Source organism: Notechis scutatus, chromosome 1 (genome assembly GCF_049901735.1).
Source record: "Notechis scutatus isolate UNSWTSFEM ecotype Mainland chromosome 1, rNotScu1.2, whole genome shotgun sequence".
In the NCBI taxonomy this organism is placed as follows: Eukaryota; Metazoa; Chordata; class Lepidosauria; order Squamata; family Elapidae; genus Notechis; species Notechis scutatus.
In genome coordinates this window covers 166,796,040-166,806,003 of record NC_142009.1, presented here as the reverse complement: position 1 = coordinate 166,806,003, position 9,964 = coordinate 166,796,040, and the positions used below count along the sequence as shown (strand labels likewise).

The following is a 9,964-nucleotide window of genomic DNA, read 5'->3' as shown; positions in this document are numbered from 1 at the left end:
TGTGATTTTCACATCTTAATAATTTGTAGCAGAAGAAAGCTGATGCAGCACACCTCTGCACCTCTACCTGGTTTCCAACAGTTGGAGTTTGTTTCATACTTTTTCTAGGATTCACCTTTTCCCTATCTGTGTTTATATTTCTGTAAGGATTGTGCTGGACCCTCCTCTAAGGAGGAGCAGGGAAGGAGGAGTCAAGCTGAAGTTTTTTAATGGAAGATTGGGTAAAAACACAAAGCAAAAATAGCATACTGTGCACACTTGTATACAATCCATCCTGGGGAAAAATAATCACTGACAAGATGACAAGAATGCTGAGAACCTACAAAATTGTGAAAACTTTGAAAGGACGATTTGGTGTTGCCCATGGAGCCATTCAACATAATCAGTACTTTTCAAGAATTGGTATCCGATCACTCTCTATGAAGGTAATTGCAACTTCTCATTAAACATTTGACAAATTCTTTCACTCAGTGCAGTGTTATATGCTGAAAAATTCTTTGCTGCAGATAATTTTTCTTAACACAAGCACAAGAAAATTATTGAGCAAAACTAGGCTTCCAAGTTCTGATTTATTAGAGACTGTTGACTGCAGATGTATTGACTTAACAAATACTAGTGTGCACCCAGAGTTTTAAACTATAGGCTAAATTATTTTGAAAGGTGAAGGTTCACAGATCCTGTTTAAATGTATAGAACTATGTAATCTGGACACTGATGTTGAGATAACTGTTCTTAACAGTAGGTTTAAAATTAATGTGCAATTATTAGACATCAAAGATTACATTTATGAAGTTTGTATATACTCCTACACTATATAATACTAGAAAACATGCTTATAGAGTTTGCATTTTTTTTCTGATAGAACCTGGATGTTCAATTCAGGGTAGCACATGAGAATGTTCTATGGACAGCACAGAGAGTTTGGTGATTAAGAGTATATTGGGACAATTGCCAAAGTTTTGTCCTTGGGTATGATCTCACATATAATCATTTATATAATATATTTATGAGATAATATGGCCAATCTGAAATTATAAAAGTTAGTAATTGGATTAGTGGGGAAAGAAGTCTGAGTTTCACTGATGTTAAACTTGTTTCTGCTTTGGGTTATTCCACTTCCATGTGATAAAAGTCTCAAGTCAGTAAATAACCATAAGCATACCTATTTTTTCTATTATCTCACCCTTGCTGAGAAATTTAGTCAGGATTGAAGCCTCCCTAGTCCTCCTCACTCTCTTCTTTATCATCCTTATCCTTGTAGTCAGCACTAACTGGGGCCCTGAGGCAAGATGCTTGTGTAATCCCATTATTGATTTTCTAAATTGTCCTTCTCAGATGGATTACCTGTCTCAGGGCTAACTTCTATCGTTGTTCCTACACATGGTCAGAAAACAGTTTAAAAGCCATAATACTTGGGGGTGTTGTTTGCAAAGCACTTTATTTCTTTTTAAGGGAACTAATATATTCCCCCATTTTCTTTTAGTAGTGAAAAGATATATGGACAGAATGCTTATCTGCTTCCCTTTGAAAAGAAAGCACTAGAAGTTTGTGGTGTTTTTAAATATTTGACTTTATTTGCAAACCTATAAGGTGGTAACCAATGTTAATGTTAAATTGACAATTCCCTATCAGGTTTTCAGAGAGACAGCCAGGCTCCATAGTGTTTCTAAAGTTTATTTTATTCTTTTAGTTTGTTTCATTATTTCTTTTCACAGACCTAGATTGTACATCCTTAGCTCACAGAAAGACAGGAATGGAAAGATCATGTCCCTACCCATATATTTTCTAATAATTCTCAAATGTTCAGCAACATCTATGGTAGCTGTGGAAAGCAATAGACAATATCCCTAGCTGTATTTACCAGGACTACTTTTGGCTCCATTTTTTGGCACAGACTACCAATTTATTGTAATATCAATTTATACTTACCCAAATCTTTCAGTTGCTGTATCTTAAGCCAACTAAAATATGGAATAATTTTGTTTGCACACAAATACATGTAACAAACTAGTTCATTTATATTATTATTTTATTGGTATGATCAATAAAATTCAGCAGATATAGAATCTTACTTTTTTGAAGGTCAAATTGCAAATGATTTTTTTTCAACTCACAAAGGAAAATAAGTATTTTTATCTGCACTTTATGTTTTAGCTACATTGTTGTTATATTATCACATAGCCTTAATACTAGGATTAGCATATTTCTTCATCATATGTGAATTTCCAGATTGTGTTACCTTTAAGAGAGTTTTAATACTGCACATTGTAAATTATTGCTCCTTACCACTTTCTCAGCCACAGTGATCTGTTGCATTATTTGGACTTCCATGCTTCTACCATCTGCAAATTTATAGAGACAAAGGATGGAAGATGACATTAAAAGTCATGGCCTCAGTGTTGCATGGGGAAAGCATTAAAGCGATTGCTCTGAACTATGATTTCTTTACCAAAATTAAGAGTGCTAAACATTGCAATGGGTTAATAAATTTGTTGAGAGAAATGGTTTACAAAAGTTAGCCTGTCTTTTATCCAGAGGTGGTATTCAGCAGGTTCTGAACAGTTCTGGAGAACCGGTAGTGGAAATTTTGAGTAGTTCAGAGAACCGGCAAATACCACCTCTGACTGGAGATTTTACAGTATCCTTCCCCTGCCACGCCCACCAAGCCACACCCACAGCCTGGTAGTGAAAAAATTCAAATCCCACCACTGTTTTTATCTATCATATTTCACTGGTGAGTGTTTTTGCCCCTTCAACAATTGCCCAGCAGGATCTGATTATTAGCATATATGTATTTAAAAAAATCAAATATGGCTGAGGAATTGATAAAACAAGTTAATTAAGAAAATATTAAAATAAAAAGAGAAAAACAACAAAACTTAATTGGAATTACTTTTTCGAATAACTAAAAAATTGAGATCAAAGGTCACCAAATGTAGTAATCAGAGACATAGATGGCAGAAAAAGACCTCATCGGCTTCATTGAGTCTGCCCTTTGAGTTTAGCTGTTGTTATTGTTTTTGTTGTTTAATTGTAGATTAAAAAATTTTCAAGACTCTTTGCCCTTGGATTCATTTTACAGCCAATGATATTTTCTAGTCTTTTATATACAGTGTATGTATTTTAATTTTTTAGTATCTATTTTAATATTTTTACAATGTTTAATCCTGGTATTGGATTATTTTATATATCCTACGAAACTGACAACACAACTAAAAGGTCATCAATTATTCAACACTGTTATATAATCATTCTGATTTCACTTCAATCAAAGTGAAAGACTAAATATTCATTGCCACTAGAGATGGTAATATGTACCAATTTTATTACACACTCTCCAATGAATCCAGAAAGCCTAGAGTCTAAGGGATCTAGTGCCATGCATGAAATATTTTTGTTGATTTTTTGGATGATTTGCTGACATAGGGCTAAAAACAATATAAAGTCAACAAGTTGAACCATCAAATTCAGTTCCCAAGTCTCCTTCACATATACTTTAAACAATTTTAAGATAGTTTTGAAATCATGTAAGAAATAGAATTGGAAGTGTTTGAAACAGGAATAGTAATTTTAATTACAACTATTCTGAGGAGCAATGATAAAGAAATTGCCATTTAAATTTTCCTTTATCTTTCACAAGAGAGAGTCATAATTATATGATCTTGATTAGTACTATTAGAATTAGAATTAGAAGAACTTTATTGTCATTGTACAACTACAATGAAACTGTGGATGCACCCCAGCAACTGTTCGCAATACAATAAAACCAAAGCACTTAAAAATGAAGATAAGAAAGATAGAGTATTATTATTGGTAATAATTTCTCTTAAGCATCTAAATCCATCTGAGATATGTTCAGTAGTTTTGTGAAGTAATTTTTACATTTCTTTATAAGTTGAATAATACCAAGTGATTTAATAAAATTGACTTGTCATCCTACTGCTGTATGAAATATATTCAGACTGAATTGTTATTTAGTAAATCTATAGGATTTGAAGCAAAACCAAAACCACATTTATTGCATTATATTTTTTAAGAACTTGAATATATTTTTAATATTTCCTGATAACTTTATGATGAGTCTGACATAAGAAAATAGGCATGCTTGTTTTAATTCCCTTTTTTATCAATTAATATTATTCCTATAGCCAAGTAGGAGAATTATGTCTTCATACCATTTCCAGATACAAACATTTTGGAAAGTTGTTCTATCAAATATCTTAATAACACCCAGAGAGAGTAAAAACAAGCTATCTTTTAAAATTAACCTTTATGTTTGAAATGAGTGAAATAAGGAAAGGATGAAGGCAAGAGAAGTTACTGAATAGAGATGAAAGAGATAAAGACATCAGCCAATCGGCACTTTCTCATTGACCTTGCTTCTCCTACTCAAGGGATCTGAAAAGGACAGTAGAGACTTTAAGGAAAGGGGTGGAAGGTCCACATTGAAAAGAGGGATTCATTGGAAAAGATCTCCTTCCCATATGTCAACCACTTGTCAAATGTTAATCAGTGAGGGAAAAAGAGGTAGCAGTGCCAGGTCTCAATTACTAATGGGAGGATGAGATGAAATGGCAGTTGCTGTGGTCAACAGGAAACAGAAAATTTAAATGGGTCCATCTCAATGGATGGAGATGACTGGAGAGGAGAGATAAATCACTGCCTACATGAAAACTGTTAGTGGGGATTTGTAGGATTAAGATGCTTTTCTTGAAAAAAATATCATACAGTCAGACAGGAAGAAGCATCCTAATCTCTAGTAACAGTTCTAATAAATGTATACTTTACTCAGTACTTCAAGAAGTGCATTCTTATTGGTCATTGGTACACTTTCCTTTAAACAAGCCTGAAAGAAACTTACCCGATTTGTATTGTTCTTGATTTGTAAGGCTTCAGAACACATTGTTAGAACATAGAAAGTGGTTTTATTTGTTCTGATACTTCCTCTTTGTTTCTTCATTAAAGGAATCTTTGTGAATCTACAAAGATTTCCTTGGTTTTAGAGTACATTTTTAAAACTGAAGCATGAAAAACCTATTGTCTAAAGACTAAGTTTAACCATAGGTTCTTTCCATTTAGAAAGAAGAGGGGAAAACCACTCTAGATGGGCAGCCATATTGCTATGTGCTGTGTTGTATTCATATTACTGGCATTAATTTTAAAGAATGTAATATATAATTTTAAAAAATGATAGAATTGTATAACAGTAATAAGAGTACTTTAGTATAAAGATTAGTATAAAGAGTCCATATTACGGTATAAAGATTAGTGCACTGCACATGTCAATTTCATATGCAAGGAAGGGCAGCTCAGTTCAGCAAACATGTTTCTGCAGAAGACATTTTAGCCATGTGGAAACCACGATCTTTTTCATAGAAAACTGGTTAGCCTGTATAATTTGTTTTTAGTAATTTGTAAATTAAGACCAAATGGATTAAAAATAGCACCATATCAACAGAGAGATTCATAAGGTCCACACTTGCATGTTAAGGAAAAATAATTGCTTCAGCAGTGCTGCATAATCAAGTCTGTTCTTAAATAATGATGATGCTAAATCAGAAACATGAAAGCATTTGCTTGTCTAGAAATAGCTAAGATGCTGTACAAGGCCCTTTGGGCAATGTAATAATAGGATCAAATAATGCAACTTTTTGCTTGTTGACACCAATCAGAATTTTATAATATACTTGTACATCTGGATTGTAGTTATTCAAAATAACTACTATTGATTTCAAAGGGATTTTCTCCAGGGAATAGTGCTGCTAACTCAGAAGAAGGATTTAGAAATTAAATTGGTATAATTTTCATATGTAGGCAAAGGAGAGTATAAGAGAGAGAATCTGGTCATGTGATGGTCACTGTTGATGAAAGTGAGTGGTTTGAAATGGAAGCTTTCAAAATGTAAGGCCACTAGATCAAAGATAGATAATCTGAGGCTGCATAGAATTTGTGAAAATAATGGCTGCAAACCCTGAAAAACTCTAAATTTTGCTACTTGATCACAGTATAAAATGTGACAGAAAATCAATAAATATATAACTGGACAAAAATTGAATTAACTGTATTTTAATACTTAATTAAATATAAATGTAATACAAAGTCATGTGATTAATTTTTTTTGCCTTGATTCTATTTTGCAATGTAGTTCCTGGCCTGCTTCTCAAAGGATCTTTGCAACTCTTGGCCAGAATTTTGCACCTTGCCTTAGAGTACATAGAACAAGAAAATGTGTGGTTCTTTACATTAGAAAAATATGGGAATGCTCTATGCAGTAATGCAAATTTTGCCTATTTTGTCTAACCTGTTTTAATTATTTAAGGAGAAAGAAGATAACACATTCACTACATCCTTGATTAAGAACAATGCATACAAATTAAGAAATTATTTTTTTGTTATTTTTTTTCTCACCATTATTTTTATCAATAAGGCAATTAACATAATAATACTCCAACGTCCTCCTATTTTCCCTACAACCACCACCACACGAGATGGGTTGGGATGAAAGAAAGTGACTTCCCAAAGGTCACCCAGCTGCCTAAAATGGAACTAGAAATCACATTCTCCTGAATTTCTATCCTATAGCCATTCTTCCCAGTGAAATATATCTCACTGTCTTGCTTTTGGACAGATTAAATGAAGTCAAGCCAAGGAATAAGATACATAAGCTTCTCTAGAAGCTGACATATACGTGTCAAACACATTATGTAATATTTCAACAAAAATTAAGTACTGTTACATCTGAAGGGTTTGTGCTTGTTGTAAATATGTGGCAGTCTCATCTTTGGCCAGCTGGAGATTTTGAATTATATCTTTCCAAATCATATAAAACCCCTCATGTGATTCATAAATAAAATATGATTCATGAGTACAAATGTGAGGCCATATCAAGGGGAAAAGCTGTGAACAGATTTTAAAAGTTTTATTCTATTGGTTTTATGAATGATAAAAGCAAAATGAAACAGCAAACTACAAAATGTGTATGAGTATACAGCCCAAATTAATTCACCATATGAGGTAAGCTCTTTATTGTAGATTATAGACCATAATCTGCCATACTGGTCCAGTGTGGCTTGGTAAATATCATTGGCCCAAAGCAACATCTGGCTTCTGTGCCTAAAGGAGGACCTTTCCATTCCTAGTCTAGCACTTCAACCTCTACACTATACTGGCTCTCATATACAGGTGAAACTCGAAAAATTAGAATATCGTACAAAAGTTCATTTATTTCAGTAATGCAACTTAAAAGGTGAACCTAATATATGAGATAGACTCATTACATGCAAAACAAGATAGTTCAAGCCGTGATTTATCATAATTGAGATGATTATGGCTTACATGAAAACCCCAAATCCACAATCTCAGAAAATTAGAATATTGTGAACAGGTTCAATATTCTAGGCTCAAAGTGTCCCACTCTAATCAGCTAATTAAGCCATAACACCTGCAAAGGGTTCCTGAGCCTTTAAATGGTCTCTGGGAAGCACAATTATGGGAAAGACCGCTGACCTGACAGTTGTGCAGAAAACCATCATTGACACCCTCCATAAGGAGGGAAAGCCTCAAAAGATAACTGCCAATCCTCTCCAGGCTGCGGTCATCCCTGCTGCTTGTACACCTTTTTCTTCCACACTTTTCCCTTCCACATAACTTTATTAATGTGCTTTGATACAGCACTTTGGGAACATCCAACTTCTTTTGCAATTATCTTTTGAGGCTTTCCCTGCTTATGGAGGGTGTCAATGAGGGTGTCAACCTTTGCAGGTGTTATGGCTTAATTAGCTGATTTGAGTGGGACACTTTGAGCCTAGAATATAGCTGTAATTTCCCCCACATTTCTAATTCTTTTTTAATTTATATTATTAATTTGTCATAATTATCTTTTTTGATTGAAGAGCATCTTGCTATTAACCAAATGCCTAAATATTTTACCTTTTTCACACTTTGCATTCCCAATTTTCCTTCCAATTCTTTTTTTTGCTTATCTTTTAATTTTTTTAGTCAATAATTTTGTTTTGTTTTTATTTATCTTAAGGCCTGTGACCTTGCCGAATTCCTCTATTTCCTTTATTAATTTTACTCCTGAATCCTCTGGATCTTTCAGGAAAAATACTATACTGTCAGCAAAGGCCTGTACCTTATAGTGTTCCTTTTTAATTAAAGCCCCTTTAATTTCTTCATTTTTCCTAATGTTTTCCAAAAGATTTTCCAAAGTAAGGATAAAGATAGGGGTGACAGTGGGCATCCCTGCCTTACTCCCTTGGTAATCTTAAATGTTTCTGTTCTATCACCATTTAGTATTACACTGGCCATCTGTGTCGAATAAATTGCCGAGATCATGTTGATAAATTTGTCGCCAAATTGCCTGCTTTTTAATTGCTGTATGATGAACTGCCAATTAACATAGTCGAATGCCTTTTGCGCATCGAGGAAGACCATTGCCAATTGTTTTCCTGGGTTTGCTTCATAGTATTCTATTATATTCATTACCATTCTGGTATTATTTTTGATTTATCTATTCAGTAAGAATCCGTTTTGGTCGCTATGAATGATCTGGTTCAGGGTTTTTTCAATCTTTCGGCCATTAGGAACATAAATATTTTATAGTCAACATTTAAAAGGGATATGGGCCTATAATTTTGAATTAATTGATGGTCTGAATCTTCTTTTGGGATCAATGTTATGTATGTCTCCCCCCATGACTTGGGTAACATCTCTGTTGTCAGTACCTCATTGTAGAGTTCTAACAATTGCATTTCTAATTTTTCTTGGAGCATTTTATGTAGTTCCCCTGGGAGACCATCCGGTCCCAGTGTCTTATTGTTTTTCTGTTTCAGGATTGCTTCTTGGAGTTCTTTTAGTGTTATTTCCCTGTTTATCTCTTCTTTATTATCTTCCGGGATCACGGGTAGCCCTTTCCCTTCTAAATAATATTGGATATTTTCCTCTGGTACGTCTACCCTACTATATAGTTCCTCAAAAAAACTTTTAACAATATGTTTTTTCTTTTCAATTTGATGTTGTAATGTACCATCAGCATCCTTCAATTGTTGGATTGATCTTTTTCCCTTTTCTTTCTTAAGTCTGTAGGCTAGCCATCTTCCCGGCTTGTTCACCTGTTCAAAATAATTCTGTTTTATCATTTTCATGTCCTGTAACCATTCATCTTGTGCTAACATATTCAATTTGTGTCTAATCATTATCCTTTCCATATTTGTTGTCTTATTATTTGGTGTTTTTTCTAATGTTTTTTCTAACTCCTTAAGGGTATCTAGTAGTTTAGATGGTTCTCCTTTTATTTCCTTGTGTCTATGTGTATTATATGAATTTGCTTAGCCCCTGATGTATGCTTTAGTCGTGTCCCATAAATTTGGAATTGATGTTTGTTGTTTTTTATTTTCTTTCAGAAAGAACTCCAATTCTTTTTCCATCATTTTATTTATTTTATTTATTTGATTTGTCAATTGTTTACAAGATAATAAGTACAAGTGTATACATAGTTGTGAATATATGAAATGGGTACATATAAGAAAAATAAAAGAATAAGAGAAACAATAGGACAGGGACGGTAGGCACGTTGGTGCGCTTTATGCACGCCCCTACAGACCTCTTAGGAAAGGGGTGAGGTCAATAGTAGACAGTCTAAGGTTAAAGTTTTTGGGGTTTGGGGAAGAGACTACAGAGTCGGGTAGAGTATTCCAGACATTGACCACTCTATTGCTGAAGTCGTATTTCCTGCAATCAAGTTTGGTGCGGTTTACTTTGAGTTTGTATCTGTTGTGTGCTCTTGTGTTGTTATGGTTAAAGCTGAAGTATTCATTGACAGGTAGGACATTGCAATGTATGATTTTATATACCATGCTTAAGTCGGACCCAAGACGGCGTAGTAATTCGAGGTTTTCTAGTTTTAGAATTTCGAGTCTGGTGGCGTAAGGTATTCTATAACGGGTAGAAGAGTGGAGAACTC

The 9,964-nt window shown here is 33.9% G+C and overlaps 1 protein-coding gene across 1 annotated transcript in view; it reads left to right on the top strand.

Annotated features, from left to right (window-relative positions):
• Window positions 1-299: 299 nt before the first annotated feature.
• Window positions 300-9,964, top strand: part of CPS1 (carbamoyl-phosphate synthase 1) — a 177,406-nt gene continuing 167,741 nt past the window's right edge. The window contains exon 1 of the mRNA XM_087953795.1: window positions 300-425. Coding sequence (XP_087809921.1) covers window positions 300-425 — 126 coding nt within the window. The remainder of the gene's footprint in view (window positions 426-9,964) is intronic.